General features: G+C 45.3%; 1 protein-coding gene across 2 annotated transcripts in view; it reads right to left on the reverse strand.

The window, feature by feature from the left end:
- ATP8B1 (ATPase phospholipid transporting 8B1) overlaps positions 1 to 24,604 on the reverse strand; it is a 115,865-nt gene that overhangs the window by 48,101 nt on the left and 43,160 nt on the right. For both annotated transcript variants that reach the window (XM_081252463.1, XM_081252464.1), the window contains exon 2: positions 17,237 to 17,439. In XM_081252463.1, the coding sequence (XP_081108589.1) occupies positions 17,237 to 17,417 (181 nt within the window). In that variant the 5' untranslated portion in view covers positions 17,418 to 17,439. The remainder of the gene's footprint in view (positions 1 to 17,236; positions 17,440 to 24,604) is intronic.

Genomic DNA, 24,604 nt, shown 5'->3' on the forward strand with positions numbered 1-24,604 from the left:
CATGTGACAAAAAGGATGAATGCACAATAGGAATGCATGCATGCACACACACTTGCACACATGTGATTATGTGTATGTGTATTTATGGGTCTATAAGGGCTCATGTTTGTAAGTATTCTTTGCGCAAGGAGTGTGTGTGTATCTCCGGAAGGACATACGAGAAATTGGTAACAGCAGCTTCTTTCTGGGAAAGGAAACTGCATGGCTGAGACACAGAAGAGGCAGGGAGGGAGACTTCATTTTCATTCTGTACCCTTTTATCATCAGCTCTATGTGCATGTATTACCTTTGGAAAAAAATATGTTTGCAGTTCAATTCCTTCCCTTTATAGGTTTACATATAAATCAAATACGTAAGTTGCTTGACTTTCTTATGGTCATTATGCCATTATGCTTAATATTCTAAAAAAATATTATTCTAAAGGCAGTGGGATGGTGGGTGGGAATAAATCAAGAGAAGAGAATACAGGAAAAGATGGAAACCTATGCAGTCACAGGTAAAAACCACATCTACATTCAACAATGAGTAAATATTAAAAATATCTCAGAATAAAGCCACACACACACACACACATACATACAAATACATACTGTATTCCATTCCAAATCATTCCAAGTGTCTGATTCCATTTATACACAAAGTTTGAAAACATGAAAAACTAAACTGCAGTGTTTAGGGATACATATGTAGGTGGTAAAACCATAAAGGAAATCAAGGGAGTTATTACTATAAAAATGAGGATGGAGGTTACCTCTGAGGAGGGAGCAGGAAAGGGTGGGTAGGACGGACTCGGATGGGGCTTCAGGGGCCCCAGCAATGTTCCTTGCTGGACCTGGGTGGTACTTACACATGTGCTCACTTAATAATGATCTGTTAAACTATGTATTTGTTTTCTATGCACTTTTCAGTATTTCAAAATACAGGAAAAGTAGATCAAAAAAGAGGCAAGGATAAAAGTAGTGACAGGGCTTCCCTGGTGACGCAGTGGTTGGGAGTCCGCCTGCCGATGCAGGGGACATGGGTTCGTGCCCCGGTCTGGGAGGATCCCACATGCCGCGGAGCGGCTGGGCCCGTGAGCCATGGCCGCTGAGCCTGCGCGTCCGGAGCCTGTGCTCCGCAACGGGAGAGGCCACGGCAGTGAGAGGCCCGCGTACCGCAAAAAAAAAAAAAAAAAGTCGTGACAGAAGGGAACTAGCCCAGGATGCTGACAACGGCCAGAACTCAGAACAGGTGAATGAGAGGAACAGTGACCCAACAGTGAGCCAGGCCAAGTTCTCCTGGGGCTCTGGTTGGACATGTCCTGGAGGGAGTCACGTTGGAGGGGGAAGCAGATGGTAGTGAGAAAAGTGTGTCCTGTCCACACCCAGCCCTGCTGCCAGGAGGGGCTGTACCTCTCTCAGGTCACGAATGCGTATCGGTCACTGAGCTATACATGCGCTGGGTCCTTCCACTCTAAACTGGGTCCAGAACCATCAACAGGCCACAAGGGGTAGAACAGAAGGTGAGATTGAACAAATCATGAGGTCAACTCTGCCTGGGAAAGTGAACGAAGTGCCTCCCCCTGGTGTCTTGGATTCTGGTCTTCCCAGATTAGGCTCTACCTCTAGGTACACTCCTAGTCTCTAGAACATATAGATGGAGAAAACACAGGTCAGCTGTAATCAGGACATGTTTTGTAGCAGTGGTTCACAGAGTGAGGGTTCCAGACCAGTGGCAGTGGCATCACCTGAGAACCTGTTAAAAATGCCAGTTCTCAGGCACTACCCCAGAAGTGTCATATCAGACTTCCAGGCATGGGGCCGACGAAGTGTTTTCACAAGCCTCCCCTGCTGATTCGCACGCACGCTCAAGTCTGAGAACCACTCATTTAAAATAAGGTACACCTAGGGGTTAGCAGATGCAAACTACTACATATAGAAGGGATAAACAACAGGGTCCTGCTGTAGAGCACAGGGAACTATATTCAGTATCCTGAGATAAACCATAATGGAAAAGAACACAAAAAAGAATACACACACACACACACACACACACACGTATGTATGTGTAACTGAGTCACTGCTGTACAGCAGAAATTAACACAACACTGTAAATGAACTATACTTCCATTTTTAAAAAAGCAAAAAATAAAATAAGATAGAACTAGAACTCATTTCAATGGAAACCATCTCTCCATCAGACACAATCCCTACCTTGAGGAGCCCATTGTCTCTCCATGGTAGGCAGGAGAGATACCTAAACACATACAGGAGTGAAGACAATGTATAATGTGGAAGAAAATGTAAGGAAAGAGCTAAGCCCTTGGCAGTACAGGAATTCTAAGTAGCAGCATTGAATCCAGCCAGGCTTTGGTGGCGACAAGAGGTACCTTTTTGGAAGAGGTTCCTCTTGAGTGGACTCTTAAAAGCTACCCCCAAATCATGCCTGTACAGGGAGAGGAGAGGGGTAAAGGGCATTCCGGGCATAAATACAACAGCAATGGCCAAAGCACAAAGGCAGAAAACAGCCTGGCCTGGGTTCATATGTGAAGAGCTGGGTGTCAGGGGACCACAGGAAGGACAGGAGATGAGCTGAGAGCCAGTGGAGTGAGGGGGCCTGGTACGGCAAGCAGAGGGCAGGGGACATCCACCAGGGGCTTCAGGATGGGAGTGGCACAGCCAGACCGTGGTTTGCCCAGGTCACAGTAGGAGCAGTGCACAGCATACATTTGGAGGGAAGAAGTCTAAAGGCAGAAGACAACTTCAGTCATGGAAGGGAGAGTTGAGGAGAGCCTGACCCAGAGCTAAGGGGACAGAAATGGGGAGAAGACAGATTCAAGGACAGCTGACTGAATGTGGGCAAGAAAGAATGGGGAATACAAATGAAATCAGGAGAAAGACAAACAGCCTATGATATCACTTAAATGTGGAATCTAAAAAATGATACAAATGAACTTATTTACTAGACAGAAGTAGACTCATAGACATAGAGACAAACCTGTGGTTATCAAAGGGGGAATGTGAGGGAGGGATACATTGGGAATTTGAGATTAGCAGATACACATTACTATATATAAAATAGATAACCAACAAGGACCAACTGTATAGCACAGGGAACCATATTCAATAACTTGTACTGTAATAACTTATAATGGAAAAGAATCTGAAAAATAATATGTATACATATTATCTGAATCACTTTGCTGTACGTCTGAAACACTGTAAATCAACTATATACTTCAATAAAATATACATATAAATTTTAAAAATTAAAAATAAAAATGAGAAAAAAGTGACCCCAGGATCCTAGTTTGGGTGACTGGATGAACAGAGGTGCCACAGATGAGCTAGAGAACTTAAGAGGTATCCATCTAGTTGGGGGAACAATGCATTTTCAGATCTGGTGAACTGAAGACCCCCATAGGACACAAGGGTGGAAACGTCCATCCAGGAGCTGCAGAAACCAAGCTGGAACTCCAGGCTGAGGTGCAGGTCAAAGATACAGATTTGAGGGCTTCCCTGGTGGCGCAGTGGTTGAGAATCTGCCTGCCAATGCAGGGGACACGGGTTCGAGCCCTGGTCCGGGAAGATCCCACATGCCGCGGAGCAACTAGGCCTGTGAGCCACAACTACTGAGCCTGCGCATCTGGAGCCTGTGCTCCGCAACAAGAGAGGCCGCGATAGTGAGAGGCCCGCGCACCGCGATGAGGAGTGGCCCCCGCTTGCCACAACTAGAGAAAGCCCTCGCACAGAAATGAAGACCCAACACAGCCATAAATAAATAAATAAATAAATAAATAAATAAATAAATAAATTTTAAAAAAGATACAGATTTGAAGGTCCTCAACACTCAGACGTTAGTTGAAATCATGAGAGTGAATGGATTACATAGGAAGGGAGTATGGACGCAGAACGGTAAGCCAAGAGCAGAGAGTTATGGAAGTACTGGGGGGAGGGGGAGGAAGCCGTGAAAGGGACTTCAAGGCTCAGGGAGAAATCAGGAGAATGGGGGGTAACAGCAGTGAGAGGGCGCAGGCAGGAGGGGCAAGTAGCGAGCTGCCCAGTAAGAAAGGGCATCGATGCCCAATGATCTGGTGATCACAAAACCACACTGGTGACCTGATTGAAATACGTTTCTTCTGGATGAGAAACTAAAGGGGAGGTGGGCTCATTAGGAGGTGTTTTTTAGGAGGGGGAGACTGAAGGGGCCAGGAGAGAGGGAAACAGGCAGAGAGGGGATGGCTGATGGTGGGGGAGCGTAGAGCAGGCAGGATGGCTCCAAGGCGAGGGGCAGAGAAGGAGAAGCGAGGGTTTTAACAGCTTTGAGTTTCTTGACTTACGAAGCACCCTCCGGAGAGTGGTGACAGTTTGAAAAGCTTTTCAGAAAATGGGAAAGGCACTAAGTATGGGCAGGGAAGAGGCTAGAGTCAAGATTTTATCGAGTTTATCTGCTTGATTATGTGGTGTTTGTAGCATTCAGCTCTGTTGCTCCCCATTCCCACCACCAAGTAAAAGAAAAAAAGAAACTCAAACACTTAGATTGAAGGCAAAGCAAAAGGCCAAATGCTGCTGTTTGCTTGTGGAAGAAAAAGAAAAAACACACAACTTCACTCTTGTTCACACTTGCTACTCAAGGTGTGGACCAGGTGTATCACCTGACATCCAGTTAGAAATGCACAATTTCAGGCCATGCTCCAGACCTGGCACCAGAAGGGCATTTTAACAAGATCCCCAATGAATTCCTGTGCACCTTGACATGGGATGAGTTGCTCTTGATTCTGCTGGAATCCGGGCTTTTATCCAGATGCTCAGGGCTCCACCCCCAGGGATTTTTGCATTAGACTGGGGTGAACCCAGCAAAGGTCTCAGGTGACCCTCATCTGCAGGCGAGGTTGCTATCCACTGTTCAAGAGCAGCATTTCCCAGCCTTTCTCCTGCCTCCGTCACATCCATCTGAGGGTGACAAACCCTCCTTACAGCACACCTTGTCACTGAAGCAATACACTGCAGGGTACGAGCAAGGCAGGACTTTAGATTTTAAAATAAATGCCCCTCTCCTCATTGAGAATCCTTATTCTCATGGTGCTTTCCAAACTTGAATGTGCCTACTAATCACCTGGGGTCTTTGTTAATAGATTCTGATTGGCTGATCTGGGAAGAGCCCAAGGCTCTACATTTAATCAGAACCCTCGTGAGGCCAACTGGTAGACCTTGCTTGAAGAGCTGGTGCACTAGTGGATGAGATGGACTATTCTGTGATGTGAGGTTGAACCTGGTGGAATTCTCCCCTTGCCTCACTCCAGACCTACTCTATCAGCGCCTCCGGGGGCTGGGTCCAGGCACCTATGGAGTTTTAAAAGCTCCCCACGTGATTCTAATGCATCAGCAGGATTAAAATCCCCTAGAGTTAGGGACTTCCCTGGTGGCACAGTGGTTAAGAATCCACCTGCCAATGCAGGGGACGCGGGTACAATCCCTGGTCCAGGAAGATCCCACATGCCGCGGAGCAACTAAGCCCGTGTGCCACAGCTACTGAGCCTGCGCTCTAGAGCCCGCGAGCCACAACTACTGAGCCCACGTGCCACAACTACTGAAGCCCGTGTGCCTAGAGCCCATGCTCCACAACAAGAGAAGCCACCGCAGTGAGAAGCCAGCGCACTGCAACGAAGAGTAGCCCCCGCTCGCCACAACTAGAGAAAGCCCATGTGTAGCAACGAAGACCCAATGCAGCCAAAAATAATAAATAAATGTATATATATATTAAAAACAACCCTAGTTAGTGTCCTCCTAAGTTGACTTCTATCATTAAACACCTACTTTAGAGACTCAGGTTCCAAAGTGGCATCAGGAAAGCAATAGCTGAGTTGGGTGTCCATGAGCAAGAGCTTCTCACTTGAGGTTCAGTCATAAATGACACTGCTCAAAAGCAAGTTCTATAAAGTGAGACAACGCAGTCTCACCACCCCCTCCGTCATTACAAATCACTCAGCTAGGAACACCCCACACAGCCTTTAGTTTACAAGCCACCAGTTCCTGTGGTGTTCTTAAGGCTGCTGTAGTGGAAGGAAATTTATGGCTGATTAGAGAAAGAAAATAAGTAGCCAAAGTAGAATCTCCACATGGGGTGTGGGTCAAAAATTCAAAATGCATCAAATTAAGTGGAAAACATAGCTCCTCAGCATGTTTCCTGGATTTCCTAGGATTTCCATATTTTAATGGACTAGCTTAATCTGTTTTTTGATTCCAGATAAAAATTCATGGATGCTCTAAAGATCAACACCCTTAATTCTGTATTTTTATCTGAAGATATCACTTTCATCAGGGATCTAGCTGCCCTTGTTTTGATGATGCCACATCTGGTCCGAATTTATGCTCTAAGAGAGAACTTCCTCTCTGTGTTCTGATGCTCTTGTGGTGATATCTTTAAGCCTTAACGATTAAACATTCCACCTTAAGTACTGTCGACCAATGATCATTTCGCCCCTGAACAGAATTTTGATCAATGAAATTCTGAGTTGGAAAAGATTTTTTAAACAAATGCAGTTTTATATTTTCAAGCACAGAGAGCCACCCAACCCCGTCAAGAAGACACCTCTTTGGGGATGGCCTCCCACGGAGAGAGATATGTGCATGCCTAGCCTGCCAGCTGCTCGCAGGCGTGTGCTTCAGAGGTGCCTAGAAGTGGTCCTGCAAGGGGTTTAGCATCGCCTGCATGATCTTGCTCACAGTATTATTTGGCTTTCAACAAAAAAACAAAAAAGATAAATGACACTAAAGCCTCTGTCCGAATCATCTCTAATTCCAAAGTTGTAGAATAAGAATTATTCAGTTCTCCTGGACATTAGTCGCATGTCTTTGCTAACTTCACAAGCACAGACAGTATGCAAACTGGGCAAATGGGTACTCCAGGAGCCCGGGGTCGGGGTGGGGGGGTGCCTGTGTGCTTACGGTGGGGGTGGGGGCAGATGCTCACTGGAGGGGCTCCTCTCCTGAAACTGAACTCACCTCTCCCTAAGAATACACAGTCTGGGAACTAAAGTTCAGTACTGTTACCGCGTGCTTAAGAATTTTAAATTCTAACAGTTCCCAGGAACAACGCTGCACCATTCTTGGTCATTTCTTACTTCATCCTATATTTCTAAGCTACCAGCTACCCAGCAACACTAGTGGAATTCCAACCAATATCCAAAACTGGTCAAGTTCAAAACAACAACCCTCTCGACCTACAAGGGGCTCCCCCCACCACTACTTATCCCCACAAACAGCTCTGTTATTCACTGAGACAGAAGGCACCTTCTAAAGGCAGCTGCAACAGTATCTCCAATCCTGCAACGTGACCTTGTTACTCCTCCATCAAGAAGAGGTGTCTACAGCAATCAGAGAAGAAAAGGAAATAAAAGGAATCCAAATTGGGAAAGAAGAAGTAAAGCTGTCACTGTTCGCAGATGACATGATACTATACATAGAGAATCCTAAAGATGCTACCGAAAAACTACTAGAACTAATCAATGAATTTGGTAAAGTAGCAGGATACAAAGTTAATGTACAGAAATCTCTGGCATTCCTGTACACTAATGATGAAAAATCTGAAAATGAAATCAAGAAAACACTCCCATTTACCATTGCAACAAAAAGAATAAAATATCTAGGAATAAACCTACCTAAGGAGACAAAAGACCTGTATGCAGAAAATTATAAGACACTGATGAAAGAAATTAAAGATGATACAAATAGATGGAGAGATATACCATGCTCCTGGATTGGAAGAATCAATATTGTGAAAATGACTCTACTACCCAAAGCAATCTACAGATTCAATGCAATCCCTATCAAACTACCACTGGCATTTTTCACAGAACTAGAACAAAAAATTTCAAAATTTGTTTGGAAAAACAAAAGACCCCGAATAGCCAAAGCAATCTTGAGAACGAAAAATGGAGCTGGAGGAATCAGGCTCCCTGACTTCAGACTATACTACAAAGCTACAGTAATCAAGACAGTGTGGTACTGGCATAAAAACAGAAAGATAGATCAGTGGATCAGGATAGAAAGCCCAGAGATAAACCCACGCACATATGGCCAACTTATATTTGATAAAGGAGGCAGGAATGTACAGTGGAGAAAGGACAGCCTCTTCAATAAGTGGTGCTGGGAAAACTGGACAGCAACATGTAAAAGTTTGAGATTAGATCATTCCCTAACACCATACACAAAAATAAGCTCAAAATGGATTAAAGACTTAAATGTAAGGCCAGAAACTATCAAACTCTTAGAGAAAAACATAGGTAGAACACTCTATGACATAAATCACAGCAAGATCCTTTTGGACCCACCTCCTAGAGAAATGGAAATAAAAACAAAGATAAACAAATGGGACCTAATGAAACTTAAAAGCTTTTGCACAGCAAAGGAAACCATAAACAAGACCAAAAGACAACCCTCAGAATGGGAGAAAATATTTGCAAATGAAGCAACTGACAAAGGATTAATCTCCAAAATTTATAAACAGCTCATGCAGCTCAATAGCAAAAAAACAAACAACCCAATCCAAAAATGGGCAGAAGACTTAAATAGGCATTTCTCCAAAGAAGATATACAGACTGCCAACAAACACATGAAGGAATGCTCAACATCATTAATCATTAGAGAAATGCAAATCAAAACTACAATGAGATATCATCTCACACCAGTCAGAATGGCCATCATCAAGAAATCTAGAAACAATAAATGCTGGAGAGGGTGTGGAAAAAAGGGAACCCTCTTGCACTGCTGGTGGGAATGTGAATTGGTACAGCCACTATGGAGAACAGTATGGAGGTTCCTTAAAAAACTAAAAATAGAACTACCATATGACCCAGCAATCCCACTACTAGGCATATACCCTGAGAAAACCATAATTCCAAAAGAGACATGTACCAAAATGTTCATTGCAGCTCTATTCACAATAGCCCAGAGCTGGAAACAACCTAAGTGTCCATCATCGGATGAATGGATAAAGAAGATGTGGCACATATATACAATGGAATATTACTCAGCCATAAAAAGAAACGAAACTGAGCTATTTGTAATGAGGTGGATAGACCTAGAGTCTGTCATACAGAGTGAAGTAAGTCAGAAAGAGAAAGACAAATACCGTATGCTAACACATATATACGGAATTTAAAAAAAAAAAAAAGTCATGAAGGACCTAGGGGCAAAACGGGAATAAAGACACAGACCTACTTGAGAATGGACTTGAGGATATGGGGAGGGGGAAGGGTAAGCTGTGACAAAGCGAAAGAGAGGCATGGACATATATACACTACCAAACGTAAGGTAGATAGATAGTGAGAAGCAGCCACAGAGCACAGGGAGATCAGCTCGGTGCTTTGTGACCGCCTGGAGGGGTGGGATGGGGAGGGTGGGAGGGAGGGAGATGCATGAGGGAAGGGATGTGGGAACAGATGTATATGTATGACTGATTCACTTTGTTATAAAGCAGAAACTAATTAAAAAATTAAAAAAAAAAAAAAAAAAAAAAAAAAAAAAAGAAGAGGTGTCTAATTTCCTTCCCCTTGAATCAAGGCTGGCCTCAGTGACTCTTCTGTAACCAAGAGCAGGTAGCACAAGGGATGCTGCATGAATTCTGTGACCAGCTTCTACTCTGATGTCTTGGGACACTGGTTCTCCAGATGGTCCCTCTAGAATGCTCCCATGGCAGCCCAGCGTTATGCTGGGAGAAGCCCAGCCACGTGGAGGTGCTCCCACTGAAAGACCCAGTTGAGCCTTTGAGTTACCAGCTCAGATGCCAGACATAGGAGTAAAGAAGCTTCCAGTAATTCCAGGCCCCAGTCACCTCAGCTGTTCATCTCCAGAGCTGAGGGCCCAGATATCCTAGAGCAGAAACAAGTTGTCTCTGCTGTGTCCTATCTGAATTCCTGACTCACAGAATCTGTGAACATCGTGAAACGGTCATTTTGGGCCAGTAAGTTGAGATTGTGTTTTATGTAGCAATAGATAACTGGAATATCCACTGGGCGTGGTGGGGGGTGGGTGGGCAGCTAAGCCAGAAATTATTCCTCAGGCATCCTTCCCCCTTGACCCTCCCATCTAATGGGATTTGTGAATGTCAAATCCCTAACATATGTCATGATCTGTCCCCTTCTCTGCATCCTGGCCATCTTGGTTTTGATCCTCACTTGGATTATAATCTACTCCCTTCTCCCCACTGTTGCCAATGTAGGATTTCTAAACAAATGTATGTACCCAGTGTATATTTATTGAGCATCTATTACGTGCTCTGATGGAACAGATATGGCCTCAATTCTTTTTTTTTTTTTTTTTTTTTTTTTGCGGTATGTGGGCCTCTCACCGCTGTGGCCTCTCCCGTTGCGGAGCACAGGCTCTGGACGCGCAGGCTCAGCGGCCATGGCTCACAGGCCCAGCCGCTCCGCGGCATGTGGGATCTTCCCGGACCAGGGCACGAACCCGTGTCCCCTGCATCGGCAGGCGGACTCTCAACCACTGCGCCACCAGGAAAGCCCGGTATGGCCTCAATTCTCATGAAGCCAACAGTCTACTGGGGAAGCTTCATCCCTACTTCACACAGTCATCCAAGGACATAATCATTAATGCCCGCAGGGTATGAAGGAAAGTGCAAGGGGCTCTGAGACCAGACGACAGGGGTCTGCTCCAGGCTAGGGCTGGGGCTCAGAGAAGGCTTCTTTAAGGAAGTGATGCCTATATCAAGCCCTGAAGGGTGAGAAGGAGACGGCCACAGAGAAGGGGGCTGCTCTGGTCGTTGGGAAGAGTGGATGGGAAGTCGTGGAGGAGGGAAAGACTTGCTGGAACCAGGGACTGAGCGTAGAACAGGGTGAATGGAACGTGTGGATAAGCCTGCAAGCTGCAGGCAGGCAGCCAGCCAGCCAGCCAGCTCGGTCGGGAGAGGAAGATGGGGCCCAATCACACAGGCCTGAGCCGCCAAGGAAAGGAGATGGAATCAGATCCCAGTGCAGTGCCGTCTTTTGCCACCCTGGAGATGGGACTGAGAGGAGGAAACATAGCTATGGAGCAGCTGTGGTGGGAGGAGACCGATGCTGCACTCTCAGCTGTGTTCCTTTCAGCCTAAACTGCTGGCAGGCATGGCTCCCTGAGGTCCTCAGGAAAGGGGTCAAACTCTTCAGCACGGCCACTGTCCCACCCCATCACTGAGCTCCAAGAATGACTTGAAGTTCCCTGAACTCTCGGCCCCTTGGAGCTTTCCTTCACGCTGCGTCGGCCTGGTAGGCCCTGCCCAAGACCATGGGGACCAATTTGCCTCTCACACTTATTCAGGACTCAGCGCAGGTGTCCTCGCCTCCAGGAAGCCTTCCTTGACCAGGGAAGGCCTCTGAAGGGCTCGCTTACCTGGTCCCCTATTCACACTTCTGTTGAAGCCTCCAATGCTGTCAGTCACAAACACCCACCAAGCCTCTACGACAAATGCCCCCCACGCCTGCTGCCCTGACACCAGCTCAGAATAAGACAGATCGGACCTTGGGTCCTTGGAGCACTTACAGATTTATCTGGAAGACGGGTAATGTACAATCAGCATAAAATAGAAACCAGTCGTTTCTAAGTTACAATGGTGCTGAAATGGAGGGAAGGGAGATGACTAATCCTCTCCCCAGAACATCTTCATTCCCCCAGGCTGCAGTCCTCCACGTGCCACAGGCGTGCCACCTTCCCTCCTGCCACAGAGCCTCTGGATGTGGCCCCCTATTCGGGAGGCTCCTTCCTCTCCACGCCCCTCATTAACTCTTCTTCATCTGTCACTTGACAGCGCGGGCACGCCTTTCCACAAGGAAGCCTTCCCTGACCCCCATCCAGGGCAGACTGTTTTGTCACAGCTCCTGGAGCGGAACCACAGGTCAGTCCATTAAAAGACCAAGTCATGGCATGAGCGAGACTTTTTTTGCAACCTCTAGCCTTGTCCCTGTCGCTTTGTGTGTGCGTGGGCGGACTTGTCCGTAACTACAGCTCTCTGTCTTCTCTGTCTGAAGACTCTTATGCCTTGCCCCCCAGCAGGTGGGCTGAACTATCGGAGACGCAGTCTAAGGTTTTATCTGAGAACCCACTGGAGCCTAGGAAAGCCTGAGGGTGGGGTCAGCATAACTGTCCACAGATTTGCAAAAAAAAGAGAAGGCTGGAGAAGCTTGTACTAACAGGAAAGGTTTATAAGATGGCAGAGGCAGGGGTGACACTACATCACCAGAAGTTTCCTTAAATGTGTGGGTAAACTCATTGCTGGGAAATTAACTGTTCTTCAGCCCATCCGTCTTTCCTCTCCATCCATCCACCCATCCACTGTGCTTAGATGTGGGGATGGAAGGATCCATTAAAATGAGTGACTCAGCAGCTTCAGCCTGGCGGGTAGTCCAGGGGAATCTGAATATCCCAAAAGGAAGTGGAAGGGTCAAGAAGAAGATCTGATGATGGAAAGATGAGAGAGGAGATGACGGGTGGGGGTGATAACAGCTAATATTTATTGAGTATTTACTGCATGCCTGAAACTGTTCTCATTCCTTTACATTTGTTTTCTGACTTAATCCTCACAACCACCCAATGAAGTAGGTACTCATATCATGTCCATTTTACAGATGGGGACACTGAGGTAGAGAGAGAGGAAGTCCTTTCCTCAAGGTTACACAGCTAGAAAGTGGTGAAGCCAAGGCTGAAATCCACACAGCCCGTGCCCAGCATCCTCCCTCTTCACCACCGTGCAACACTGCCTCTCAGGGTCATGTACAGAGATGCGGTACATGAAGTGGATTAAAGGGGATTAGCTTGCCAAAGGCAGGCCTGTAGACAGAAAACAAAGGATGACCCAGAATGGGAACATTTTAAGGGTGGAAGGAAGCCAGAAGGAAGGAGAAACAGGAGGAGTACTGAGACAAGAAGGTGTCATCACCTGCCAGGGAGGCCAGCGTTTACTGAAGGAGAGACTTTCAAAAAGGTCAAGCACTTCAGAGCAAACAGAGGTAGGAAGAGAATGGTTGACAAAAAAGCTCACTGGACTTGGCACTGGGGTTCTTGGTGATCTTTAAGAAAATGTTTCCCACAGGGAGGTGGGGCAGCCCGCGGAGGGGAAGGACCGGGGGAACGGGTGGATGTGATGGTAGAGAAATGGGTTTTCACGGGCTTCCCTGGTGGCGCAGTGGTTGAGAGTCCTCCTGCCAATGCAGGGGACATGGGTTCGTGTCCCGGTCCGGGAGGACCCCACATGCCGCGGAGCGGCTGGGCCCGTGAGCCATGGCCGCTGAGCCTGCGCGTCCGGAGCCTGTGCTCTGCAACGGGAGAGGCCACAGCATTGAGAGGCCCACGTACCGCAAAAAAAAAAAAAAAAAAAAAAGAGAAATGGGTTTTCAGAAGCTTGGTCATGAGAACAGGAGACAGGACAGCAGCCAGAAGCAGAAAGCAGGACTCAGGTAAGAGTTTGCTGTAGGACAGGGAAGCGGTGAGTGTATTTGTAAGCCAGCCAACGCGGAAAGAGGGGAGAGTTAACTGACAAAGCAACGCTGCCAACAAGGTAGGACACAGCTTTCTCATTGCATCCGCAGGCTCCCAAGAGCGAGCCGAGGCGCACTCATGCAGAGCACGTACTGATTCCCAAGGACTTCATCTCTAAGCTGGTTCCTGACTGGCACAGAATTACCCAGGGCGTTGACCTGGGGACACCCGGATGGTGGAGGGGTAAGCTACACAAACAAACCAGAAAAGCACCTAGAGTCAAGGAATTTTAGGAACCTGTGGCTAAATAAAATTAAACTAGCTTCTTTAAAGTCTAAACTTTCTTGCATCATTTTCTGCTAGTGGACAACCTTCAACTCCAAGAAAAGGATAAAGAATTCTGAGTTTCTGGTCTCAGGGACAACAGAATCTTTGTGTCTGGGAATATCTGGCAGAACCAGTGTTTCTCAGAACACATTCTGGGATGTACCGTTCTTGTGTGTTCAGGGAACGAGAATGTTCATTCCATCAGATGGAAACACTCCCGCTCGCTTTTGTCACCAGTTGCTCAAAGGAAACCAAGGGTAAAGGTGCTTTAGTAAAATCTGTGGGCTTCTTTCTTCCTTCACGGCACATTCTAACAGCAGGCTTATACCCGTTCTCGATGCTCACAGCACACAAGAAACGTCCTTCCACTGAAAAGCACTTGCAATGGTCTCTCAAAACACTCGCTTACTAAAGCTCAGTGGGGCTAAAGCATCTTTAAAAAAAAAAAAGAAAACCAATTTTCTGCACTACGATATGGTTAAAGGACTTCCCTGGTGGTGCAGTGGTTAAGAATCGGCTTGCCAATGTAGAGGACGCAGGTTCCAGCCCTGGTCTGGGAAGATACCACATGCCGCGGAACAACTAAGCCCGTGTGCCGCAACGACTGAAGCCCGGGCGCCTAGAGCCCGTGCTCCGCAACAAGAGAAGCCACCGCAATGAGAAGTCCGTGCACTACAACGAAGACCCAATGCAGCCCCCCCGCCCAAGAAAAAGATATGGTTAAAAAATGAACATGGTTCACACATTTTTAGACATTGCTCTGCTGTAATAGGCCTGGGTCCCTGGTGTCACTCAACTGGATGGTACTTCTCAGAGTGACTCACGCTCTAGTGTTCTAAAGAAGTGAATTCTTTTTTTTTTTTGCAGTACGCGGGCCTCTCACTGCTGTGGCCTCTCCCGTTGCGGAGCACAGGCTCCAGACGCACAGGCTCAGCGGCCATGGCTCACGGGCCCAGCCGCTCCGCGGCATGTGGGATCCTCCCGGACCGGGACACGAACCCGTGTCCCCTGCATTGGCAGGCGGGTTCTCAACCACTGCGCCACCAGGGAAGCCCAAGAAGTGAATTCTTTGAAGAAAATTGTCCTTCACGTAAAATGTCAAGACAGACAGATTATAGTTAGAAAGGAAAGTCAGCGTGACACTGACCTTCACTGGGAAAATGCCCAAGTTAGACTATGGGAGAAAATTTAAAAGAGGGGAAGAGGGGTGCAGGGAAAGAAGGGAGGACGGGGTGGGGGCAGGAAGCAGAGCGGCCTTAGGGGACACAGGGCGGACGAGGGAACGGAAGTAAAGAGGTCTAGCACTTAATAAATGCCCTCTCGGTGTTTGGAAAGGGCACACAGAGGTGTTAGAACAAATAATATGTTTTTGGAATTCCCAGGCGATCCAGGGGTTAGGACGCAGCACTTTCACTGGTGGGGCCTGGGTTCAATCCCTGGCCGGGGAACTAAGATTCCGCAAGCTGCACAGCAAGGCCCAAAAGAAATTAATAATAATGATAATAATGTTTTTTAAAGTCACAGGCAAAGTCACTTGACAAGGGTTTTTGAAAACCACCAAATTCCCCTAGAAATATAAACCACCACTGGAAAAGACCCTGAAGAGCCCAGATCAAGTTCGAGATCCCTCAACGCCTGTGCTCTGGGGGTAGAAATCTACAAGAACTATGACCTGTGAACTGAACGATCCGAAAGAGCCCAGGGCAGCAGCATGTGAAGGCAGAGTTGGAAAAAAACAGAGGTGAGGGTTTCCGCCCACTACGTGCCCCTCTGACATTTCCGAAGGCACCCAACCCCATCCCTTGGCCTTGTCCCGGACCACACATCTGATAACATGGCACCGAGCACCAACAGCAAAGTTCACCCCTAGAGAACTGCAGTGCCAGCTCATCAGATACCCACATATGGTAGAGCTATGAAACTTACAAGCACAGCGGGAGAAGGAATAAGAAACACATTATGTACTATTTGGGCGATCAGCTAGAACTCCCCGTGCTGACTCGTCAGGCTACTTCAGCCCGAACAATATCCAGTCTGGACGTGTTATGACAGACGCCACATTCCTGTTCAGATTGGCAGTGATTCCATTGCACCGTAGCTCGATTATCGTGATTTTAGTGCCTTCTGCTTCAAGGCAGAAAGCACTTATACTCAATAGCTGAAAATTACAGCCAGAAATCCAGTAAGATCTGATCATTCTAAATGTTTGATATGGAAAGCTGAGGATGGGAAAACAATAGACTTGAGACAATGGCCTTCCCAGGTTTTGGAGCCTGCGGTGGCAGGGGCCCTTGTGGCACATGCACGTCCCCACACAGAAGAGCAGAAGACAGGCACCATCTGACCAGAGAGCAGGAGGAATCATTACATAAGTGGGATTTCATGCTTTGTCACTTTTTCTACAGGTAAAACCTGTTGGGGCAAAAAAAAAAAAAAAAAAAACCAGCTTAACAGGCAGCAGAATCCTGGAGGGAGAGACAAGCAGGGAGTGACATATGGAAAGCAGGCTTCTGGCAGGCCTGAAAGGGCAGATCGGCAATGACAGAGGCTCTGGGGAAACCAGATAAAACCAGAGGTTACTCTGATTGAGGCTGGGGAGAGGTGCACGTGGAGAGTCAGAAAGAGAACAATTTCTTGGAGATTTCTGTGAATGGGAAACTGAAGTTATTTAGCTGGAATGCAAGGGACCGTGGAGGAAAACATTTTCAACCTGAAACCTGAAGCAGATCTGGGGTCTAAAGAGAAAAGGATCAGCTTCCTCATGGAGCAAAGGAAAAAAAAGAACACGTGTTTGCCGGGGTAGAGAGCCAGCAGGAAATGAAATAGAAAAGCCACAAGGGAAAAAGCAAAATCATAAAAGTCAGCTACATTCTGTTACCCTAAATGACAGACTGTCTATGGCCATTTTCAAGAAACATCAGTAATGCTGAGTAGTTTTGACAGAGACTGTATGACTCACGAAGCCTGAAATATTTACTACCTGGCCCCTGACAGAAAACGTTTGCCAATCCATGATCTAGACCCTGCCTTGAAGCTGCCCTGATCCTAGGCAGGGAGCACAGTTTGCTGCATCACAGGCTACTTGTGCCGAGCAGAGCCCCATAATTTTTTTTTTTTTTTTAAACTGGAGAGTCAAAACCCTTTTATATTCACAACTGACTGAACCAAAGGTATGGTGACTCCAAGGTTCTTGGGTGTGGTAACAAGCAAATTCTTCCACACTCAGCTTCCTTCTAAATTTATAGGCACAAAGCAAGAACTTCTATTTTCTCTGCAGAACTTGTCAGCTATGGTCCACCGGCCCTACCACACCGAGGACAATGTGTACTCTTTTCCAAGCGCTTCAAGTTTCATCTGAAGCTAAGAGAAAGAAGGTGCCTCCTGGACCATCTGTCCTTTGCACCTGTTGCCACTGCCCTTGTGAGGACGGACAAGTACCCCATTTCCAGGTCCCAGCGTGTTACCTTTTTTGAATGGCTCCCGGTTTTCCTCTGTTTCTCTGTTAACTCGATTCTGCTCTGGTTCCACCGCAGGCTCCTGGTCTTCAAGTTCATCTTCTGTTTCATCATCACTGTAAGGGACCACTTCATCATTAGGCTGAGAATCCTCCTCAAATGTCGTTTCTGAGTCTCTTTCTGTATTCATTCTGCTGGCAAATTGGAACTACCTGGTTTAAAAGAAAGGGAAACCAGAGTGGAACATGACTCATACCCAGTTTTTGGTTGAATTCTGCCTGCATTCGGTTACAATGCTTTTAACAGAACCTGACTTACTAACATGGAAATATGCCTGAATAATGATCCCAAAGTTCAAATTGTCATGCAAATTAACAACAAAACCATTCATTAGTGATTAAATGCTGGGGTGAGAATTTACAACTGTCATGTAGCTGCCAACTTTTTTTTTAAGGATAGACAGGCTTTAAGGTTGTGTTTCAAATCGTGGGTCTCTACCCAGCAAAATTAATTTAATTGGTTCACAACCAACATTAAAATAAAGTGAAACAGATTTTAAAATATCAGAGTACAGCACGCATAAAAAGAGTTAGTACTGTTTGGGGAAGAGTTTTACAAAACAGACACATATATACATTTATTTGCATTGTGGGTCTTAATGGAAATGAATTTCTTTTGGAAATTGTGGATTGCTGGCAAAGTTTGAAAACCACTGTCCTAAGATATCTGGTTTCTGCCAACGCTAATATTCTGAGCTTTTACTCTGTGATGCATTTAAATACAAGCTTAGGTCCTCAAACTTTACTAATGACTTCTTGAAAGCACATCCTACTAGCCTACTGCCTAACTGCCACCACCCACTCCCTATATTTAAAAGCTGTGTTTGTGTATACACCACCGTATAAAGTGACACTTTATAAGTGCCAAGTCCAACCTCAGTTATATTTATATTAGGAAAATATTTACACTAATACCCCAGGCTTTGTGAGGACAGACATACAGCCTGGCATTATTATTATTATTATTATTATTTTGGCGGTACGCGGGCCTCTCACTGTTGTGGCCTCCCCCGCTGCGGAGCACAGGCTCCGGACGCACAGGCTCAGCGGCCATGGCGCACGGGCCCAGCCGCTCTGCGGCATGTGGGATCTTCCCGGACCGGGACACGAACCCGTGTCCCCTGCATCGGCAGGCGGACTCTCAACCATTGCGCCAACAGGGAAGCCCAGCCTGGCATTATTTACATAAGCTTCATACTGACATGTACTCAATATCATTAATAAAGGCAGCTCACATTAATTTAGAGTTAACTGCATGCAGGGCTCCGCGTGAAATGCTTTATAAACACTGGCTCCTTGAAATGTCCTATACCACCCTAGTGAAGGTGGTATTATTGTTATTGGTACTCTATAGAGGAGAAAAGCAAACCTTTGCAATGTTGGATAACTTGTACAATAATTACTGAAATTTTGAAGCAAAAGCAATTGCTTTCCAAGGAGACATCTTTTATATTCTACATTTATGTTACAGTTTGTTAGATATTTTCATCAAGTGTTAGTTGCCTCGAGTGGAACTATTTCCCTGGCTGCATGCTTTATACCAAATCTAGCATCTTGAACATCTAAATTTTTATAACCATAGGTGTACATCTAGGAAATGTTCAAATACTTATGTGAGGAATTTGTCCAATATTGTTTAAAACAAAACCCAGAAGCAACGTGGCTATCCAATGATTAGCAACTGTGTAAATAAGTTGTGGCATCTTCACACAATGGGACAGTGCAAAACAATTTAGATCACGGTGGGACAAGTTTTTAATGACATTACAAAAATCCAAACACATTTAGTTGAAAGGTGAGTTAACAATCCTCATGTACAGAATAGTTCCAGTTATTCGCAGACATTTATTCATTTTCCAAAATTTCAACAACTGCCATGCATGATTCTCAGTGAGATGATGCACGTAAAGTGCTCGATTTGGTCTTTAGCCTAGAAAGTACTCAAATGTCAGTTGCTGTTATTGTTAACAATTATTTCCATAATTAGAAAAACTGTGTTTTATAATAACAAATGGAACAGTGTGGGGAATCTAGCCCTGTTGCCTTTTCCATCTCCAAAAATCACTTCTAAAATGCATGTGCCCCTCACTGGGAAGTAAAATATTAGACTATTACAAAATACGGTTATACTTAAGCACAGGCATATTCACAGTTAAAACCTTTAATCGACAAGTAAAACATTTTTCCTCTCTCCCAATTTTCTGCGGGTTAGTAAATGACTATTTCTTGGGATTTTACATGTGTTTAATTGGCCCTACTTGTGGCTTTATGCTTTAGCTAATATTTTAATATACTCCTTAAAAAATTCCCAAACTCTCAAAGGCAGACTTTCACCAGAAATTTTTCAGAACAAACATAAGAAAAGTGGTGACCATTTATTGAGCACCTACTACCTGTCAAGCAGGAAAACCCTGTGAGGGAGATGTTACCTACCCACCTTTCGGATAAGGAGACTGAGGCTCAGCTAGTAAGTGGCAGAGTTAGTATCTAATCTCTCCATTACAGGGGCATAGAAAATATTGAAAAGTCTGAAAGCATCATACAGAAAGTTTCTTTATTGTAGTACATATACACAACTAAATTTACCATTTTAACCACTTTTAAGTATCCAGGTTAGTGGCATTAAGTGCATTCTGTAGAAACATTTTGTAAGTGATCATTATTGCCAAGCGTCTCTGTGCTTATTTCCCATGTTAAAGTTGGACCCAGGGGGACTTCCCTGGTGGCAGTGGTTAAGAATCCACCTGCCAAAGCAGGGGACACGGGTTCGAGCCCTGGTCCCGGAAGATCCCACATACCGTGGAGCAACTAAGCCCGTGCGCCACAACTACTGAGCCTGTGCTCTAGAGCCTGCGAGCCACAACTACTGAGCCCACGCACCTAGAGCCCGTGCTCCGCAACAAGAGAAGCCACCACAGTGAGAAGCCCGCGCACCACAACGAAGAGTAGCCCCTGCTCGCTGCAACTAGAGAAAGCCCACACGCAGCAATGAAGACCCAACGCAGCCAAAAGTAAGTAAATAAATAAATAAATATTTAAAAAATTGGATCCAGGGAATTCCCTGGCGGTCCAGTGGTTAGGACTCCGTGCTCTCACTGCGGAGGGCCTGGGTTCAATCTCTGGTCAGGGAACTAAAATCCCACAAGCCACATGGCGCGGCCAAAAAAAAACAACAACAACAAAAAGATGGAAGATGAAATCCAGTCTGAATCCAGTCCTTCGAGGTTGAAGGAGGAGACAAACAAAAAGGGATAGATTTACAACCACAAGCATGGGATCCAAAGAAAGCAAACCACTGCACAACCAAGCAACTCACCATCCGAACACCTGCCACAGGCCAGATCTGGGCGGCTGACTTGGAAGGCTGGGTGGGGACCTCTAAGCTGAGCAGGAAGTTCTTTGCTGTATGTATATGAGTGTAATGCAAACACTCATGGAATAGTTTAGCTCTGCCGTCTTAGACTACCAAAGAAAAGTTAGCTAGAAATCATTTCTTGGAAGTCCTAGGTGACCTAGTCCTAGGTAAAGCAGCTTTCCAGGTCTAAACCATGATCTCTGTAAAGCAGGCACTACATACATGGATTTGGAAACTTTGTAATGTCTCTTCCCATCACTCCAGCACGTCACAGACACCTGTGCATTTATTCAACCTCCACTGAGCACCTGCTCGGCACAGACTGCTACCGGAGGCACCGGGAACCAAACCATCGTCCAGGTTATTGAGGGATACGGGTAACTAAATTATGTGTGACAGCCCAAGGACACAGCAAGGCCTGTCATTTCTCCCCAAACACATACCTCCATCCCATTTCCTCCTCTCCATCTCCACGGCCACCACCCTGATGCAGGCACCACCATCTCTCTCCTGAAATGCTGCAGGCGGAGTCTAACAGGACTTCCCACCATCCACTTCCACCCGGCCACCAGAGTCATGCCACTCTCCTGCTTAGACCCTTCCTATGGGTTACGGACTGAACTGCCTCCCCCTAAAATTCAAAGATTGAAGCCTAACCCTCAACGTGACTGTGTTTGAAGATAGGGCCTTTAAAGAGGTGACTGAGGTTAAATTATGTTATATGGGTGGGGCCCCAATCCGACGGGTCTCACGTCCTTATAAGAAAAGGATAAACCACCCAAGAGCTCTCTCTTTCTGCACGTGCACAGAGGAGGGGCCATATGGGGATGCTGCAAGATGGCGGCCAAGGAGAGATGCCTCTCCAGAAACCACACAGGAGGCACTTTTGACTCTGTCCTTTGGAGACTTACAGTCTAGACAGGAGTCAGCAAATTACAGCCTGAGGGCCAGATTTGGCCAACCATCTGTTTGTGTAAATAAAGTTTTATTAGAACACATCCTTGCTCTTTCCTTTATGTACTGTTTATGGCTGATTTTGCACAACAGAAGAGTTGAATAGCTGTGATAGACACTGGATGGCTTCAGAGGCTAAAATATTTACCATCTGGCCCTTTACAGAAAAAAAGTCTGTTGACCCCTGAACTAAAAGAAAAGATAATAAGAGACAGCAACAAAAGAAGTGGTCAATATCAAATGCCCATGGTCACATAAAATCGTTATTGACCCAGATAAATCATGCACACTTTGGGAATGTGGAATAAACCACCAGGTGTAGTGGTGGGGAAATGTCCCTAAATCGTACGGTTGCCCTACTGATTGGGAATGGTACTATTTCAACTGCTGCATAACTGTTTAACTAGAAAAGACACACAATTCCAAATGCCTGAGGTAACAACACACCATCATCTCCCGTTTCGTGTGAGGAAGCTGTGGTCATGCATCTGCCAATACCCAGTTCAATGCAGTATTTCATCATTAATCCATGCGCTTATAATCATGACATTGGATATAAATGTAAATAAATATTAGAGCAAGGAAGCAAAAGATTTATCAGGATTTTTTAAAAGTCATCAATGTGATTTAGCATTCAAGGATTTTTCTGGTCACATGATCTTAGGAAAATGTCCTTGGCTCCTGCTCAGGCTGAAAAGCAGCATGATTAATTGGAAAGAACATAGGTCTGGATTCAAACCATGGCTCTACTGTTCACCACTTTATTACCATTTTGGAAGCTCATTTTTCTCATCTGTTAAAAGAAGGGAGGAGGAGGAAGATGTCTTATTTCCCATCCTGCCTTCTGCAGTATTCAGCCCTCTTGGTCATAAACCCCAGAAGACAGGAGGGGTAAATGGCAAGATTTCCAGATCTGAACCCCTAACATCTATCACTTGACATCTTTAAATAATTGGCTATGAAATGCTTGTGAAGTGAATGAATTCATGAAATTCTCTATTCCCTTTGTGGAGGAGGGGGTCTGAAGGAGAGAGAACAGGGAAACCCAGGCACAAAGAAATACCTTTCTGCCTTTGCAATAAAACTCTGAAGTCAGAAGTAATGAAAGCACAAACGTTTGTTGCTATCACAAGGTTTCTAGATTCAAATGAAGGGAAACGAGGAACAAAAAAAGTTAAGTTCTGCCACTGCTAGGGTCTGATCTGTACACATAACACAACTCAGAGGCTGGGGAAGGCCAAGAGTCCCCGAGCAATGATATCTTTGTGGTATAAACTGATTCATGTCCAGGATGACTCCAGCCTAAACAGGAAGTAACATTCACAATATTCATCTTGGTTCCTTCTTCATCATCTTTTTTATGGTTCTTTAAAGTCCTCAACAAGAAAGGGTATTTCTGAAATGGAATTTTCCTCATTTCATTTGCCTATTTTTATTATTATTATAGATAATGCAAAGTATTTAACATAACATATATCATGATATAATAAATTTGTGTATTATATTTCTGTATGCTCTATGCTATCTATGCATGTTTTAATTATATGTTTCATACTAAATATAATAAATTACAACTCTGGGGGACTTCCCTGGTGGTCCAGTGGGTAAGAATCTGCCTTCCAATGCAGGGGATGCAGGTTCAATCCCTGGTCGGGGAACTAAGATCCCACATGCTGCAGGGCAACGAAGCCCGCATACCACAACTAGAGAGCCCGCGTGCCACAACTAGAGAGCCCGCATGCCACAACTAGAGAGCTCCCGCACTGCAACTACTGAGCCCGCGCACTCTGGAGCCCGCACACCACAACTAGAGAGGCCCGCGTGCCGCAACTACAGAGAAGCCTGCATGCCGTGACAAAGAACCAGCACAGCCAAAAAATAAAAATAAATAAATAAATAAATTACAACTCTGGCAGGCAGAATCTAAGATGCCTCCAATGATCTCACCACCTGGTGTTCATGCTCTTGTGTAATCCCCTCCCCGTGAGAATGGACTGGACATAATGCCTTGCTTTTTTTTTTTTTAAACATCTTTATTGGAGTATAATTGCTTTACAATGGTGTGTTACTTTCTGCTTTATAACAAAGTGAATCAGCTATACATATATAATGCCTTGCTTTTAACCAACAGAATGGGGTGTCTTGTGCATGATTAGATTATAAGAAGTTGTGACTTCCTTGTTGCCAGCCAGCTCTCGTCCCCTCACCCCTTCCTGGCTTTTATGAAGCAGCTATCCTATGGAGAGGCTCATATGGAAAGAAACTGAGTGGGCGTCTGGCCAACAGCCAGCAAGCAACTGGGGTCCTCAGTCCAACAACCCTTAAGGAAATGAATTTTGTACATGTACAGCATGGTGACTATAGCTAACAATACTGTACTGTATAGTTGAAAGTTGCTAAGAGAGTATATCTTAGAAGCTTTCATCACACACAAAAAAACTGTAACCATGTGAGATGATGGATATTAACTAAACTTACTATAGTAATCATTTCACACTATATACATATATCAAATCATTCCATTGTATACCTTACACTAATGCAATGTTATAAGTCAATTATATCTCAAAAAAACAGGACAAATAAGCACATTTTTTGAATTTAAAAAAAAAAGGAAAGGAATTTTGGCAACAACCACAGGAACTGGGAAGTGGAGCCTTTCTCAGTCCAGCCTTCAGATGAGACCCCAGCCTGTGCTGACACCTTAACTGCAGGCTTGTGAGAGACCCTGAAGCAGAGAGGGCTCAGTTAGGCGGTGGTCAGATTCCTGATCCACAGAAACTGTAAGACAACATATGTGCTGTTCTAAGTTTTGGAGTAATTTGTTATGTAGCAATAAATAACTAATACACATATCATTAATCACAAATAATAAGAATTCTATGGTAAGACACCTAATATGGTTGGTATTATTTCCAAGTAATTCCAAAGAAGAGTCCCATCCAAAGGGCAGCAGAAATCTCTATTACCCTAGTCAGTCTAGACACATGCCACACACTGTTTGGAATC

This window comes from Mesoplodon bidens (genome assembly GCF_964165515.1).
Source record: "Mesoplodon bidens genome assembly, chromosome: 13".
NCBI lineage: Eukaryota > Metazoa > Chordata > Mammalia > Artiodactyla > Ziphiidae > Mesoplodon > Mesoplodon bidens.